The following is a 17,921-nucleotide window of genomic DNA, read 5'->3' as shown; positions in this document are numbered from 1 at the left end:
CTTAACAATTACATTTTATATCATTTTTCCACATGAAAAGGAAAAGAATTTTAGAATAAAATGAATTCCTTTCCAACTGCCTTAAATCATGCTGTATTCAATAGGGTTTTATAGCCTGAAGTACTAATCCTTAAAATGTATCTTTGGGCGCAGTAGAATAAAAGTTTCCATTGAAGTATTTGGAGTCATTATTGGTAACTCAGTCATCTGGAATTTGATTATCTGTATTTATTTTATTGTTTGAATATGATTTTTTAAAGTAGCTAATTCATTAATATTTCCATCTAATGGAACTCTATTAATTTTTTTAAAAACACTGTCCTTTGTTGCTACATTGTAGTTGCCACTAAGCAATTCGATTTTACATTTATTTCTAATTGTTACATATTTTAGAATTCCAGCCCAACTAGTAGCAGAACCTAATGGCTTGTGTCAGATCTTGAAAAACTCAGCAGGGTTGGACCTGGTTAATGTTTGGATGAGAGCACAGCAGGAAAATGCAGGGCTATGGAGTAGCCTGGGAAGTTTTAAAAATCCAATAAAAAGGCAATGGTAGACCATTTCTGAATTATTGTAATACAAACACACATGGATATGTCCATGAAAGCACAAGGAGTCAAGCATTTGAAAGAATACTTGGCTTTTTCATTTTTTTTCCAACCCAGTGTTGGAAATAAATTATATAAAAGAGGTTAAGACTCTGACAATCAGCAGAATAACTCTCAGAAAACTGAACAGAACTGGATCCAATTTGATGTGGGGGGAAAAGCTGGCAAAAGAAGGGTGAGTTCAAAAGGGGGGGGGCTGTAGAGAAAAACAAATTATGCATCCATATAGGAAAGTCAGCTAGGTAGCTGCTCAGATGTTGCCACTCCTCCATTTTCAGATTCCCTCCCTTCTCCATTCTGGTCATAAAACCCAGAGCTGAGTATACGTACCCTGCCTTGTAAATCCCAGTGTACACATACACACATGTACACCCGTAAGCAGCATGAGGAACTGAAACACATATACACACATACATACACATATACTGAGGCAATGTAATACTATTTTATACAGAAGAAAGTATGCCTCCTATACTTTACTCCTCACTACTACTTCAGTGAGTATATGTGGTGTTATTCTGGGGTTCTTAGAAGTTTTTAGAGTTATTTTTTTTTTTTCTTAAATTTATATCTCTTCTTTCCTTCAGTAAGTAAGTAAGTAAATTTATATCTCTTCTTTCCTTTGACACAGCCTAGTATGCCTTCCTTCATTTTTTCCCCTGTAACAACAATCTAGTGAAGTAGATTGGACTCAGAGTGACTCACCAGCCCAGAATTATCCAATCAGCTTCCATGGCTGAAGGTGGATTTGAGTCTCTGACCAACACTTTAACCATGATACCATCCTGGTTCCCTTACTGAGTATAAGATTGACTTAAAGCAAACCACTCTAATCTTTTCTATCTGCACAAAATGTGTGAGCATTGAAATAAGGTTGACAACTTCTTGTTCCTGCATACTTCCATATGTGTGCAAACTGTGGCCTGTGGGGGCAGCTTTTAAAATGTACTTAGAAAACTTGATTAAATGTGAGCTTTTTGTAATGGATGAATATTTAGAAATACATTAGTGGAAGGAAGGAGAGTTAGACTACTTGTCTGTGGTCTTGTAATTGCTTGGACTTTCAGAAATGAATTAGAGGGTCATTCTAGGCAATTCTAGAATATATAATTGGCTATAGTGATAATAATTTGGTTAACTGCTTATTTTTCAAAAGGTTTAATGGAATTTTTATTGACAAAAATACAAATTGATTTACAGTACATTAATTGGAATTCCATTTATTAGGGAATAAACTACATTGGATTCAGTGAGCTTAAAAACTGAATAAATCTGCATAGAACTGTACTATAAATTATTGAAGTAAGAATTTCCTTCCCATCATCAAGATGGGATACTGTATTTAAGAATAATGCAACAGTTTATGAAGTTTAATGAATTGTGTTGAACATGATGTGAAATAAATAACTGTGAGTATAGTAGCTGTAATTAATATTTTTGATGGTCGCAGGAAAAACATATTTATCATACTCTCCACATTATGATCTAGTTCAATCTGAAATCAACAGAACCTGCATATAAGCTATGCTGTTTTTGGTTGGAGACTGGAAAGCCAAAGCTGGAAATACTAAGAAGGAAAACCTAGTTGGACTGTAATGCAGTCTTCAACCAAAACAGTGCCTATATACATGGACATCACCAGATGGAGTACAGAAATAAAATTTGCTATATTATTGACACAAGGAGCTGGAAGAATTCAGTTATAACAGCAAAGACATTGCCAGGGGCTGTGGAACAGATCACAGACTGCTCATGTGCAACTTCCAAGTGGAAGAAGAAAGTCAGCTAATTGCCACAATATGATCTTGAACTTATACCCACATTTTCAAGGAGAACATCAGGACTTTGAAGTCCTGAATCTCTGATAGGGAACCAGAGAAACTGTGGAATGAAATCAGAGAATTTATTAAGGATGAATGTGGAAAGAGACTGCCAAAGACCAAGAAACAGAAGAAAGCAAACTGGATGTCAGAACAAACAGTGGAAATCGCCAAAAAGAGAAGAGAAGACAAAGCCAAGAAAGACAAACATCTCAGGAAGGATCTTAACAAAGAATTTCAGAGAGTTCTTAGAAGAGGCAAGAAGTAGTATTACAGCGATATTGATAAAAACATTGGAGATGGAAACAGATATGGAAAAATAAGAAAAATCTTCCAAAAACCTCTGAACTCTGAAGGAGGTTTCAACCTTGAATTGGTATGCTAAAGGATGCCAATGGACAGACAGTAACTGCTTCAAAGAAGTTCAAAGATGGAAGGAGTATATGAAAATAGATCAGCATTGTAATCATTACCAAGTCAAAAGGCCAAATGAATTGATGGAATATCTATGAAAATATGGCAAGCAACAGAAGAAGAATCAGTAGAGTATTCTTTAAAGTATTTGCTATGCCAGCAATCTGGAAAATGACACAGTGTGCAACAGATTGGAAGAGATCAGTCTATATATCAGTATCAAAGAAAGGAGACTGAACAAAGTGTGCAAACTATCATATAGTATCCTTAATTTCACATGCTAGCAAAATAATATTTAGGATCATTCAACACAGATTAGTGCCTTACATGGAAAGGGAAATGCCAGATATTCAAACTGGCTTTAGAAAAGGCGGAAGAACATGAGACATTATTGCTGATGCATGCCTGATAACTGAGGAGGGCAAAGAATACCAGAAAGAAGTAAAATGTGATTTGTTGATTATACAAAGACCTTGTATAATGATTTTGTTGGCCATGTCAAGCTATGGAATGCGCTTAGGAAAATTGGAATCCCAGAATATCTTATTCTCCTCATACAAAACTTATATACAGGATAGGAAGCAACAGTCCAGATGGAATATAGTAGAACAGACCAGCTCACAAGAAGTGAGTAAAAGCTGTATAATCCCCCCTTATTTGTTAAATCTATATGTCCAAAATATATTGAGAAAAGATGGATTGGAAGCAGATGAGTTTTAAATTTATTTATTTATTTATTTATTTATTTGATTTATCTCCACCCATCTCCTCATAATGGGGGACTCTGGGAGGCTCACAACACAACATTTACTTATTTACCTATCTAACAATTTATTTACCTATCTAACAATTTTAACAGTTACTACTCTTGGCCAGCAGCAGCTGCAAGGGAGTCAGTTTCATCTGGGCTTTTCTTCCTCTGTCGATCTTTTTCTGTCAATCACGTCCAGCATTTTTCACCTCTGTCGATCTTTTCCACCAATCGCTTTCAGCACTGGCTCTGCTCCCCACACAAAGCGCCGCCAGTGTTTCCTCCCACCGAAATGGGAGTACCTATTTATCTACTTGCAGATGGTATGCTTTTAAACTGCTAGGTGGGCAGGAGCTAGGGACGAATGACAGGAGCTCGCTCCGTCATGCGGAGTCGGGCTTGAAGCGCTGGAGTGTCGACAATTTCTGGCCGACAGCTCCAGCATCATTAAGCCACTACGCCACTGCGTCCTCTTTGTTGGAGGTAGAAACATCTATAACCTATGCTATGCTGATACTCAGCTGCAAATGCAAATGATCTTCAATCTCCAGTAATGAAAGGAGCACAGTGAAAAAATTAGACTAAATTAAATATAAAGGCCAACCTAATTGTAGCAGGTATAGCAACCAACATTAGAATTGACAATGAAGATGCTTAAGTGGTAGATAACTTCTGCCTTTTAGAATCAACCATCAACTGTAAAGAAACAAGCAGTCAAGAAATATTCTGCAAACTAGCACCTGGTAGGGTAGTACTGAAGGCCTTGGAAAAGATATTCAGATGCCTTGATATGTTTGTACCTACAAGATCAGAATTGTGAAGGCAGTGATTTTCCCTGTAGCACTATGGAAGCAAAAGTTGGACTTGATGGCACATGATCAGTATTGTTAATGTGATAAAATTAACATATTGTTACCTAGCTGGTGTTGATTACTTTCCATAGGAAAGTAAAGGTATTGTATTGCAGTAACTTTAATGCTTTAGAATATTTGCACAAGAATAATTGTGTTTACTACAACACTGTAAGGCTCTTTATTGCTGTTGCTGCAAAAGACTAATATAGCTAGTCCTCTAGAAACTGTTAGAAATAGTACATATTCCATGTATTTTAAATAGGTAACATAAACTTTCTTCCAGTCTTCTTTCAAACTGTGTTAGGATGACATCTAGAAGAACTGCACAAACATACACATTTTTTTTCCAAAACATGCTTTTTTCCTACACTGTAAGAACTGTGATCTGTGAACTGTGTGTCTGTCTTAGTGATTATCACTGCAGTCTTATACTATTTATTTTGGAGTATGTGGAAACTTTCTGAATAGGTATAGGTCGGTGTTCTACTCTGAATAAATATAGGATAGTGATAGTTCAGTTGTTTCCCTAAAGCTTTGACCAATAGATATTGAGTAAAGCAATACAGTTCATGAAATGGGATAACCTTGTTTGTTGAGTTGATATACTTGTATTTTAACTAATTCATTACAGAGTGGTCCTTTTCTTTTGTGCAGCCAGGACTAAGCCATCCTACGTGTGAAAGGTACTGTTGTGTGAAAAATGGAGGGAAACCTTTCTCCCAGGTTGTGATTTACCATGTCTGTTTAATGGCCAGTGCAGCTACCAACAGGCAAATGAAAATGAGTATTTGGTAAATTACAAGAGGATATTTTAATAAATATATCTATTTTAAAATATATATTATAAGTACATTTTATTTTACAGTTGCTGGGTGCAGTAAGTAATACATAACCACTTGTTGGACAATTGTTTTTATTCAACTTACTCGTGAGTTTCTGAATTTTAGTAGAACTACCAAACTATGGTTTGTTACCTCATTCTGGCTCATTAATTAATCCTAGTTAGAACAATGCATGATTTCTAGCTTGAACATCATGAAAACTTAGTTAAATCTAAACCTGAATCTTTCTGTTTCTTTGTTCCTTACAAAAATAAGTACAAGGAGAAAACATATGCCTTTGTTGTACGGTCTTCTCCTGTATATAACGCTCACCCTGAGAGCCATTGGATTGCATAGTTAACATCAATCAACAATATGAAGCCATAATCTACTCTTATATTTCATTTGGGCCATACTTTGTATGAGTGCAGAGTTTCTGCTACTTCTTGTTTTTGAATATGAAACATCCCATTCTGAGGGCAAAATATATTGCTCTAACTTTACTAGAAGTGTTCTGATGCTGTGTTGACCATTCTGGAAAATTCTGAATTTGAAATGCCCTCATTTTAAGACTGAAACAATTCTTGAGGTTGAAACTTTTCTGGCATGGCTGAAACAGCATTGGAACACTTTTAGTAAGGTCACAAACAAAAGCCCTAAACTGTGGAGTCCTTGGGGTTCTCTGAGCTTGGTTGTTTTCTTGCAAACGTTTCATTACCTGGCTAGGTAACGAAATGTTTGCAAGAAAACAGCCAAGCTCAGAGAACCCCAAGGACTGCACAGTTCAACCCTGAGCTACATATATTCCCTTCTGTTGGTATCAGATGTCCAAAACTTGAAGCAAGGTGTTTGAATTCAGAATGAGGTGTTTGAAGCTCAAAATGTTGCAAACTGGAAACATATTACTTACCACTGAATTTAGGTTTATTTGTGAGTATTGTATATAGGACCACATTGTTAAAAGAGATTAAATACTCAAAATGCTTTTGTGTGTTTTTCAGATTAATAGCTGAGATACTGATCAAGTTCTGCCCTTCTTCAATGAGGAACTACAGGCTGATCTTCTGCCATAACCTTAAGCAACCATAAATGACAAAAGAATGCTTGGTCAGTAAGGGTAGCTGGCGTAGAAAATATTTTGTGAACATAGGTGTTTAAGTGCTGTGAGGTAGGTGTTCTTGAGTGCTGCTTTTTTCTTAAGATACTCTTTAAGCTGAATTGATCTCAAAGCTTCTGCTTTATAAAAATGGAACATAATGGAGAGCATTCTTCAATAGTGTGGTAAACTGTGATCTGCAACCCTGGGTAGTCTGTGCGCATTTTCATATGGGACCTGAAAAGCCTTTTTTCCCTAGATTTCCCATATTGTAAAGTCGACATTGGTTAGAACATACATACAATTTTAGCTTTTCTGTACTTGAAGATACTATTTATTATAATATTGGGATTATCCTTATGAAGATGCAGTTTTCCTGCTTATTTTTTAAAATGCCAATACAGGTAGTCCTCGACTTAAAACCACAACTGAGACCGGAACTTCCTTCACTAAGTGATGTGGTTGTTAAGTGAGTCACCCCCAATTTTATGACCTTTTTGCCATGGCTGTTAAGTGAATCATGGGGTCATTAAGTGAATCCACCTTCCCCCATTGACTTTGCTTGTTGGAAGCCCCCTGGGAAGGTAGCAAATGGCGATTGCTTGACCCCGGGATGCTGATACTGTCGTAAATACATGTTGGTTGCCAAGCACCCGTATTTTGATCATATGACCGCTGGGACGCTGCGATGATCATAAGTGCAAGGACCAGTTGTAAGTCACTTTTTTCAGCGCCACTGTAACTTTGCACGGTTGTTAAACAAATGGTCGTAAGTCACGGACTACCTGTAAATGTAAAAGGATGGGATTTGGTAAGGGTAGGTCTTTGTATTACTCAAGAGGCATAGCCCTAAACTGGTTGATAATTAATGCCCAGAACTTGTACCTCCTGGGTTTTTTTATAACTTTTGGAGAGACTTCAAAGCCCACACTGAAGTATCTTGCGGGCTGAATGCAACTGCAAAACTGCTGCATGTTATCATCCTGTGATCTGCTGTTAAGCAGTATGTGGTGAAAATTATAAATGATCATTCAGTCAATGTATAATGTGTTTAAAGTTAGAGAGAAAGTGGCTTGTTTATAATTGTATTTTAAAACTGCATTCCAACCTTTCAGTGTTTAGAGCAATAGAGCCACATTTGGTTTAGATCCTAGAATTACAAGAGACAAGAAATTGAATAAAGGTACTATTGCAGTTCCCTTTTTCCCTGAGATGTCTCTCCTAAAGTTTGGAGAAATCTTTCACATGGCATGGGCTGTGATAGTAGCAGGCTGACAAAAAAGAGAGAGTAATCCTCGTCAAACTGGGCCTATCTTGGGAAGCCATTCTTTTTTTTTTTGCTGGGGGGGGGATTATCAAGGCATAATTATCTCACCAAGCATTTTAGTTGTGTTCTCCTTATTCCTGTAAATGTACTCATACATTTTATTTGGATTTTTGTTTAATTTTTCTGTTTTAAGTACTGTATGTATTAGTTGGCTTGGATGATCTGGCAGCAAAAAGGCAGAATGTATTTTTTATTTAAATGTAACAAAAATATACCCCCAAATAGAGAAAGTACATAGTACATGAAAAATATATTTTTGTAATGTATTATTTAATATAGTATTAAAATTTATTTGGGCTTATCATAAAAATGATTGCACCACACAGATGGAATAATTTAGAATTCCACTGGGCTCCTTGTTTGTAACATTGTAATAAATTTATATTGAGTTTGTGTTAATTCTACCATTCTTATTTAGAGATCTAAGTATATCTAGTATACAATACTTTTGTGGTTTTAGACTGGAATACAAAGTAAAATACAGTCAATAAAAGCACGAATTAATCAAAATTCATATGATATGTGAATATAATAAAGGAACCTATGTACTTAGATCTTTAAAATCTTTAAAATTCATATAATTCAAATCAATCAGGTAGATGTTATTAGAATAGGCAGTATAAGAATCTTCTGGAAACCATTTCTGGGATTCTCTGAGAGATTGATACATAGTTGAGACTTGACTTAAATTTTGAGATGTGTCTGAAGTCCACTGTTTCAGAACTTCTTTGGCCTATCAATCCTAAAGAGTGATAGAAGGTTAAGGAACAGTCACAGGAAAACAGTTACTCATAATAACCTTCTACCACTTTGATTTGTAATTGTCAAGAATTATTAATGAAAGAATCCTAGGTCAAGCCAGGTTAAGCCTTATCCAGGCAAATAAAATAACTAGCCAAACTTTGGTATTGATTCTGAGTTCCCCAGCTTCTAGTGTAAATTTGCCTGGCAGCCAGCATCTAACGAAGTCATCACTTTGAGGTGGTGTTTATTACTAGAGACAGTTCTAATCCTTTTTCAAGTAATAAATGTCTGTGGGAAACAGTGCATTACGTTGAAGGAGTTAAATCTACAACTAATTTATTTTCAGAAAGACACTTTGACATTGGGCTGCATAAAGATATGAGGAAGAGCTCCTCCCCTTCTTTGAGTAATTGCAACTCTGTTCTCACTAATAAAATATTTGGAATTCCACTTGATGAACTGCAACAGGAAGGGCAACCAGGCAGTGAAGTTCCATTCATAGTCCGCCATGTTGTGGACTATATTGAGGAACATGGTATGTATTTTCATCCTGTGCCTTAATGATAAAATTAAACACTTGAAAATATAAATACTTTTCACTTATTCTTCTCAGGAAGTTATGAATACAGTTCTCTTCTACACTTTATAAAAATGAATGGCATTCTACTGTCTTCTGTATCACTCCTATAGTCTAAGAAACATTTGTAGTGGAACACATTTTATTCCTATCCCTCCCATTCCATATACTCACTAAATCTTCTCTTATGGGTTGAGGACATTCTGGAGCAGATTTGGAGGAAAGCACAAGAGAAAGTTCCAGTGCACAAGTAAAATCTCATGGGAGAAACTTTAGTATATTTATGTTTAAGTGTGTGTAAAATTTTTGATTTTAACTGTTTTAAGTGTGAAACTTTAATAAATGCCCTAAACATCCTATTTTGAGCACAAAACAGATGTAAGCGGCATTTAAACAGTATTCCAATCAAGAAACAAGCTCTTTTGAGCATGTAATCTTCCACTTCACAACTTCTAAACACTCTTCAGCCTATTTTCCATTAAAAAGAGTAGTTCAACTTGAAATGGGAAGTTTTGTGGAGTTTCATTGTTGAAACAGTTTAAATGGTAAATGTTTTGCGCACTGCTGCAATATTTTTGTTGATGTTTATAAATGTTTCTTTGGGTAGCAGCATTGGCTAGGGTCATCTTTCTTGCCTGTTTTTGTTTGTGACATTCATAGGTCAAGAAATGAACGTATTTTCATTTTAAAGGAAGTATTTTTTTTTTTCATCCTAACTGAAGGAGGTCTAGAACAAGAAGGACTTTTTCAAGTCAATGGGAATGCAGAAACAGTGGAGTGGCTTCGGCAAAGATATGATAATGGAGAAGATGTGGACCTGGTTAAAGAAGCAGATGTACCTTCTGCTATTAGTCTTCTTAGATTTTTTCTTCAAGCACTTCCAGAACCAGTTATTCCTGGCACTCTTCATATGCATTTGATACAACTGCCTCAAGGTTAGATATTGAATGACTTCAATATATGACAAAAAACTGTTAAGAAATGTTTAGTCTAGAAATTTAAAATGCCTGAAATATTTTTCCTCTGTAACATTCCAAATGTGTATCAAGATCATTGGGAACCTTGGTTTGATATTGATAAAAATACAAGCTATAAGTAATAGGAATAGAACTAGCCTACTAACATGCACTTCTCGCCCTTCTAGGCCCATTCAATAATTCTTATGTAAACAGAATATTTATTAGGGTCACAGCTTAATACCTATCTACCTCTTCACACACACAAATGCATACTATATGATATTGATGATTGGGTTTTATGTGGTTTGGAGCTCTGTTAATTTTATATTCACTAGATATGTAGAGATAGGCTATGGCCCTATGTGGAAAACCAAAAGCAAAAAAAAATAAAAATGAAATTATGTTAATAGATCCTGATATATTTATTTTTATGTGATCCCTTTTCTCACCAGAAATTTGAAAACAATCTAACGTAAAAGCTGGTCAGTTGACCTTTCAAAGAATATGTGTTGGGTGGACTGAATTAAGTCCATGTGTGAGAAAATATCCTTGCATTTTATTTCTTGCCAGTTTAACTGATACCTGCATTATATGAACATTTGAACACATATAAGACCACAAATAAATTTAGATATTTTGAACGTTGTGCACCTTCAGCTAATATTTTGTATTTCTTTAGTTAGGGTCAGAATCATTCTTAAACTCTGTTCTATAATTAATAGAAAAATATTCCTAATGTATGCCCCTGTATGTTTTAGTTCCTTTTATTGTTTGGCAATCAATTTCTAAATAAACTAGTCTATTTTTTTCTTAAAATAATATTGATAATAAATCAAAATAGATTCAGAGGCAACTGTCAGATCTTGGTACATAGATATAGGTCTGAAAATTGGAGCAAAGCAAGCAGTGTGCTCTTGTGAACCTGCTGTTCAGCGATGTCAAGGCAACTGTTTTAAAGGGTTGGTGCAGTCATTTCAAACTTCTTTCTAGGTCTTCTGAGCATTTGTTTTAGCAACAATTCTGGCAGATTTCTGTTGTGTGCCTATACTTGGGTGTTCAGATAACTGGGAAAAGGTCTTAAAGCAGCTTCATTGAGCCCTAACTAGGTGCCCTAACATTGAGAACTGCCTTTCAAAAAGCATCTCTGAAAGATTTGCACAGACTTGCATAACTAGGGTTGTGATAAAGAAGGAGCTAAACTTGAACAACTGAGCAGTGTGCATGAGTTCTCTGACCCACTGTAAATAAGCAGAATCAGAATATAGCATGTAGATTGTTGCATGTACTATATTTAAATACAGACCTTTTTATCCAACATTTTGTTTAGTTTCTCCTTTTCAGCCTAATAATACCTATTTCAAAGCCGATCTGATATGCTTGTAGTATGTATTCTCCAAAAGAAAGGATTAACTTAATAGTCTTGATATCTGTGCTTTCTGATTCTGGTGTTTTGGTTTTGGTTAATATGATTATGAAGAATGCAGTCGTATTTTCTGTCAGCAAGCTGGAAAGCCTATTAAGCAGACATAAAAAATATTTTAAATTAAAATATAATAAACTGTATTAATGTAATGGCAACTTCAGATTGTTAATTCTGTGTACAAAATGATTGCAAAACTAGGTAGAGGATGGGGAATTTTTAATTCAATGTTAAAAATATATTTTGTTTACATATCTATTACTTTAGATAATTTAATTCCATCTGACAAAGGTAAAGATACTGTAACATAAAACTAACAGTTCTATAGCAAAGTAGAGATGGTAGGAAAGATTGCTGAAATGATAAATTGAATCAGGAGCACAAAATGAGGTGAAAAGTGTGTTTAATTACTGGAAAGTTTTTTAGGCTGTAAAATTTATTTTTAAAATGGAATTTTTCTATATGAAACTTCATATTGGTATTGGAACTGAAATTTATCAAATGTGGAACAGTGCATTAAAATTTATTGAAAATTCTATCATACTTTACAGATTATAATGAAGATGAATTTGGAAGAAAATTGAGATTCCTCTTGCAACAGCTTCCGCCTGTGAATTACAGTTTATTAAAGTTTCTGTGTAGATTTTTAGCTAATGTAGCATCACATCATGAAGAGATTTGGTCTGCAAGTTCATTGGCTGCAGTTTTTGGTCCTGATATCTTTCAGTAAGATATTGTTCCCTTTCCCTAATGAGACTTTAGAGTAAAAGTGTATTTAGGTAATTTCTCCTGTAATCTAACAAGTAATTTATTTACCCTTTTTATCTCTGTTCATTCAGCAAATTCTATTAAATATTATTATGTTAAAATTCTATGCTCCTTATATTTTGATTTTCTATTAATAAGATGTATAATAGTGTAAGAAGGTTTTTTTTATTAAATTAACGAAACTTAATTTCTCTATAAATATTGGATCTGTCCATCACTCATTCCTTCAAATGTAATTCCACAATTTCATTAGATGTTCAGAATGTAGTAGCAAATCATTTTCTGATTAGTGTGATAAATAGACCTCATTCCTCCCAATCTGAGAAATGCAAAATTGAATGGGGTAATTCAAGCAGTGGCCCAACATTGCTAGATAAACCAAAAATGGTAATCTCTTGTTGATGGCCCTCTAGAAGATTCTCTAGTTTTAGGGAGGAAAGTGTGTTGTACAAGCTTTATCTTTTAAGATCTCTAACTCTGATATCCCTGGGATAGAAAATATTAACAACATTTGATAAAATAATGTTAAAAATCATGAATTTAGTTTTGGACATTTTTAAAGCATTTACACAGATGTGGAGGATCTGAAAGAGCAAGAACTTGTTAGCAGAATAATGGCAGGACTGCTAGAGAATTATGATGAACTCTTTGAAAATGAAGAGGAAGATTTCTCATCTAATGATTTAAGTTCAGTAACTGAGCAGGTAAGAAACGAATATATTTTTGGCTAAATAAAATATTTGTTATGTGTAAAAATAGAAATGTTTCGCTGTACAGTATACTGTGGGATGTGTCTAGAAATTCTACTTTAGTTTACTAATTAGGCTTCATTTGTTTTCCTAACTTTTTTTTTCTTCCATATCAAGAGGATTTTTGGAAGAGCTGGGTTGTAATAGAACCCTGTTATTTCTTATATTCTCCAGAGAATAGTTCAAATGAAAGTTCTAAAGTGATGTATACTAGATGTCCTGTTTGCAGATGTTTTCTTACTGGCTACTGTACTCAGGAAACAAAACCAGTTCTCATGGGGGAATCGTAACTGAAAACATTCAGACAGGATGCTACGCTGTATTTTAAAGAGACATGAACAAGTCTAGCATTGTCACTGTACTCCCATATCTGCCTCTTCTCTTTGTTGTATAAGGGAGGGAAAGTGTGATGGACTTTCTAAAACATAGTATAGAATGATGTTCAAACGTAGCCATTAATGTGCAATGCCATTATTTAAAGTGGTGGTATTTAAACTGAGACAAAATCATAGTTTGACAGACATAGCCTGGCTTCGTTCAGGGGTTCATTGATACATGTTTTCTTTGCTGAGGTGAGATCTAAAGCATAATAAACTATTTTTGTTCAGCTTACTCATCTGGCAGTAATAATTATAGCATGCTATAGTTATGTGTAGTTTATTCTTTCTCTATAAGTACATTGTGAAAAATAGCTATACAAACCAGTTCATTTGATGTTATTATTTAACATCTCTGTCTCCTGCTGGGAAAGTAAGCACAAAGGCTAATATGAAGCAAGGAAAAATTCATATGCACAGAATCAGTCTCTGTCCAGGTAGACTTTGGAAATAACTGACTTGCCCATTATTTTGGTGATGAATTCTGAACACAAATTTAGTCCATTGCATCTATGGACTGTTAAAGATTTCATTGAATTGCTTTCAGGAATAAGGAGAGAAGTAACTTCAGTATTATAAAGCTAGGGAACTCTGCTACTCTTCATGATACTACATGTGCTTTGCTTAAAGAAGGTCCACATTAAATCCTTTAAAAATCTTGTGGCTTTCTTCAAGAAATGGAAGTCTTTGTTTTTCCTCTTGTGTATTGGCTTAAAGTTGAATGTCAATGCATTACGCCTGGCTATGAGTTCAGCGGTTCATTGATACATGTTTTCTTTGCTGAGGTGAGATCTAAAGCATAAGTATCTATAAAGTTTTATCTGTTTTATTTTTAGCATATACTTTGCCTCAACAATTGGAATTTAATAATTTGTTTTATCTGAAAAAATGGGGTCTTGATGTTTCTTGTTTTTGTTTGTTTTTTAAAGATAAATGATTTGTTGGATGAAGATGATATAAAGCTTGAGCAGTCTGAAGAACTGCCAGAGGAAGAGGAAGAGGAAGAAAACACAGAGGATCCGAAATATAGGGAAGATACAGAGCCTCAAGATATGATGGAGAGCATTCTGGAATCATGTAGTGTTTCAGCATCAACAAGGTATCAGCAAGGATACTAAGGATGGTATTACTAGGCAATACGCTGTGCAGTATATTTCATTAATATAGATGATTCTGTTTTTAATGTTGGATTTTTGGATTTCAGTTATACAAAATTTTGGAAATAACTTTTCAACCATCCTGTCACAGAAGTCAGACTGAGAAACAGTAATCTGGTCAAGCTGACACAGTGATCTCAGATCTGAGTTTCTTTCATCTAGACCAGAGTGCTTCTCTGAAACTACATTACCCAGGCTTGGTTAACATTTTAAGTTCTGGATTCATGGCATAATTTCAGGATATTAATGCTTCATATAACAGTTCCCAATCCAATGAAGTAATATTTTCATGTTTTTATTGTTTCATTCAAGAATTCAGTGGGTATGATCCAAAACTTAACTGTTAATTTATGCTTGAAACAATTTGTTCGACTCTCTCAAGTTTAAGTTAACAATGCCCAACTTCATCTGAAGTGTAATCTATATTTTGCTGAGCTGAAATCTGTTACATTTCTAATATAAAGAATTTAATAGAAAAATACATGGAGTTAAGTCCTGGTTTGTTGGCTACATTGTGTATGTAATAGAAACTTCATAAGAATGAAAAATGAGTTTTCTGTTCCCATTGTGGTTAGTCTGATCCCTGAGGAAAAACTGCAAGGTGTAAGTGTAGCATTATTACTCTACTTGGCTTTTGTCATATCTGATGCTGGGGGACATATTGTAATTGATACTGGAGTCATGGGTATCTGCAAGCTTGCTTTAGGGGAGCATTGGGGTGGGCATTCCAATTCCTGCAGTGACTCCAAATTTGTGCCCTTGAATACCATGCTTGAGTCAATATATAAACATTGTGATCAATAATATTAACATATATATGTTAATGAAAGAGGGGAAATATGCAGAATGTTAGATGAGATCAGAATAATATCCCAGTAATTGATCTCCTCCTGGTTTTCTACTATTCAGTAAAGTTACATGGTCTCTTAGTAGGAAAAATGTAACTCCCAGTTTTCTGTAATACCATATCGTTTCTTAATGCCTCATTGGTTCCTACTATACAGGTAGTTCTTGCTATCCAACCACAATAGGGAGCAGAATTTAGGTCGCTAAGTGATTTGGTTGTTAAGTGAACTGGAGCGGATTTTATGACCGTTTTAACAATGGTTGTTAAGTAAATCACCATGGTCATTAAGCGAATCTCATGGTTTTTAAGCAAATCCAGCTTCTCCAATGGATTTTTTTGGTCACAATTCACTTAACAGCCATGGTGATTCGCTTAACAATCATCATAAAAAAGGTTGCAAATTGCAATCATGTGACCATGAGGGTTGTAAAGCACTTTTCCCAAGGCCATTGTAACTCCAGACAATCGTTAAATGAAAGGTCATTAAGCAAGGACTACCTGTATCCCTAAATGGCCAGAATGCCTTTAAATCAAGAGAAGTTAGTAGTAGAACCCCATTTAAAATTGTTGTGTTTAATACTTTAATGTAGGCAAATATTTTTTTTCATTTATTAGAGCCTGCATGCTTTGAATATAGCAGCTGACTAGTTCGTTATAAACCAAGAAACTAGGAAATTATAACATGTAAAAAGATGAAAGAGACTACATAGAGGTTGATGCCCAACTATATTTTAATAATTATTTCTGATTCAGTTCTGTGTCATGATTGCCCATGTTCATAAGTCTTGGTAGACAGTAAGCGTTAAAAGTACATTATAAAACAGTATTCATTTTCTGTTATAAACATACACAGTGACTAATTCAGGAGTTAACCTTTTCATACATTGGACACAATCATATAATTTTTAATTGAGGGGTCAGTGGATATCCAGAGATAGTGAGCAATATGTCTGTAGAGACTGCATTGCCAGTCTGTTATATACTGAAGTCAAATTTTCTAGATAATCTTTGAGACTCGTATGTCTGCTTTGCATTTACTTTTAGATGTTGATGCTATTAACTTCTTCAATATCATTCAGCTCTGTTTCATAGGTTGGATAGTTGTGTGTTCATAAATTGTAGGATTAATTAATATCTTGTGATGAATAATAAAAAACATTATAGAGAATTGGAAAGGAAATTCAAGGTGCATTTATTGTCTCTTACTTATTAAGATTCTCTACATTTAACTAATACTGAATAACACCAAAAGCTAGAAAGCCTGGGCTCATTTCTGTTGATTATTACTGACTTTCACAGCTGGATAAACCAGTCTTATTGCAGTTTGAACTGACTCTCCCATTTTTTTGACTGCATTAAGGGCTCATATAAACTATGATATAGAATAATTGAAATTAGAATAAACCATTCAGTGGGTTTATATATTTCATATATTTCTGTGATGATTTAAATTGAAAAGGAGTTGTATTGAGAAGTTGTAGGATGAAAAGCCTATTAGAACTAAAATGTTGATTGGGCAGCTGTCAGTAGTGACCTCATGTTGCAGTCTTTTCTATGTAGACTGCAGGACTTAGTGCAGTACTTCAGTGCTATCTTAGAGGCAGCTATTTAAATTAAGCAAGCAGAATAAATAGTCAGCAGAGACTGCCATTCTGTTTAGTTTTTCCAATGAAGTGTTTTTATATGAAATGTTCATTTGGAATAGGGAAACTAATGAAAATGGCTTACAAAGTTCTACTGCATAGGTAAGTTGACTTAAAGGATTGTATGATAACTTTTAAAAGCTAACTATGGTTTTGAAAGTATGCACTGCTATAAACTATTTCCCTGCAGTAATATAATTATGATATTTAAGGAGAATAAACTTGTTCATGCATTCCTAATTGTTTATTTGGGGTATTAAAAATTATAATGCTTATGAATATTTAAATTATTTTGCCAGATTATGACATCATATTAAAATGCTTATGCTGGTATCATGCTGTGTCATTCTTTGTCAGCAATTCACCCAAGTAATGCTGCTGCTTGAAATACAAATGTTTGTAAAGGAATTAATTCAGATACTTTGAACTGCATGGTATCTATTAAAATCTGTTAAACTAATTAAAAAGACTGTAACAGCAATAGAATTTTTCAGGCTTGGAAGTAATGCTGTTTTTCTGAGAACAGTCACTGCATTGAAGATAGCTAGGGTGGGGGAAGGAATGTAGAATGTTTTGTTCTTATGCTGACTAGGTTTTTCTCTCCACTTTGCACTAGAAAAGTTTAGAACTTTGTCTAATGTAACTATTATATACTATATGATTTAATAAAAAGCATGCTGATCAAAGTTACCTTACATAAACTTTGAATATTCAAATGCTTATTTAAAAATAATTACCTTTATTTCTTTCATAAATTTTGCTTAAATATTTTGTTAAACTTTTTTTTGATCCTCTATAGAATATAATACAGTGCCTAATATGCTGCTTCATTGCATGTCATAGGTTAAGGGCTTGTTCATATTAAAGTTACAATAAATGAAAAATATTTGTTTTTCCTTTCTAAAATTAACAGCTGCTTAGTAAAAGTAAAAAAAGGTTGATTTGGAAGAACTTTTTTTTTAAGGGCACATTATAAGCAAAAATAAGAT

At 34.4% G+C, this 17,921-nt stretch overlaps 1 protein-coding gene across 4 annotated transcripts in view; it reads left to right on the top strand.

Annotated features, from left to right (window-relative positions):
- Positions 1–17,921, top strand: part of FAM13B (family with sequence similarity 13 member B) — a 76,523-nt gene that overhangs the window by 13,418 nt on the left and 45,184 nt on the right. For 3 of the 4 annotated variants that reach the window (XM_088133800.1, XM_088133799.1, XM_088133798.1), the window contains exons 2-7: positions 6,270–6,436; positions 8,782–8,970; positions 9,735–9,947; positions 11,943–12,117; positions 12,722–12,863; positions 14,215–14,384. In XM_088133800.1, coding sequence (XP_087989926.1) covers positions 8,814–8,970; positions 9,735–9,947; positions 11,943–12,117; positions 12,722–12,863; positions 14,215–14,384 — 857 coding nt within the window. In that variant the 5' untranslated portion in view covers positions 6,270–6,436; positions 8,782–8,813. The remainder of the gene's footprint in view (positions 1–6,269; positions 6,437–8,781; positions 8,971–9,734; positions 9,948–11,942; positions 12,118–12,721; positions 12,864–14,214; positions 14,385–17,921) is intronic. The other variant, XM_088133801.1, reaches the window with a different exon arrangement.

This window comes from Python bivittatus, unplaced genomic scaffold (assembly GCF_059951505.1).
Source record: "Python bivittatus isolate LINGU-HERP-01145 unplaced genomic scaffold, Pbiv_v1 ctg000080_np1212, whole genome shotgun sequence".
Lineage (NCBI taxonomy): Eukaryota > Metazoa > Chordata > Lepidosauria > Squamata > Pythonidae > Python > Python bivittatus.
The sequence above is the reverse complement of the archived record's forward strand: the minus strand, read 5'-3'. Positions and strand labels throughout refer to the sequence as shown.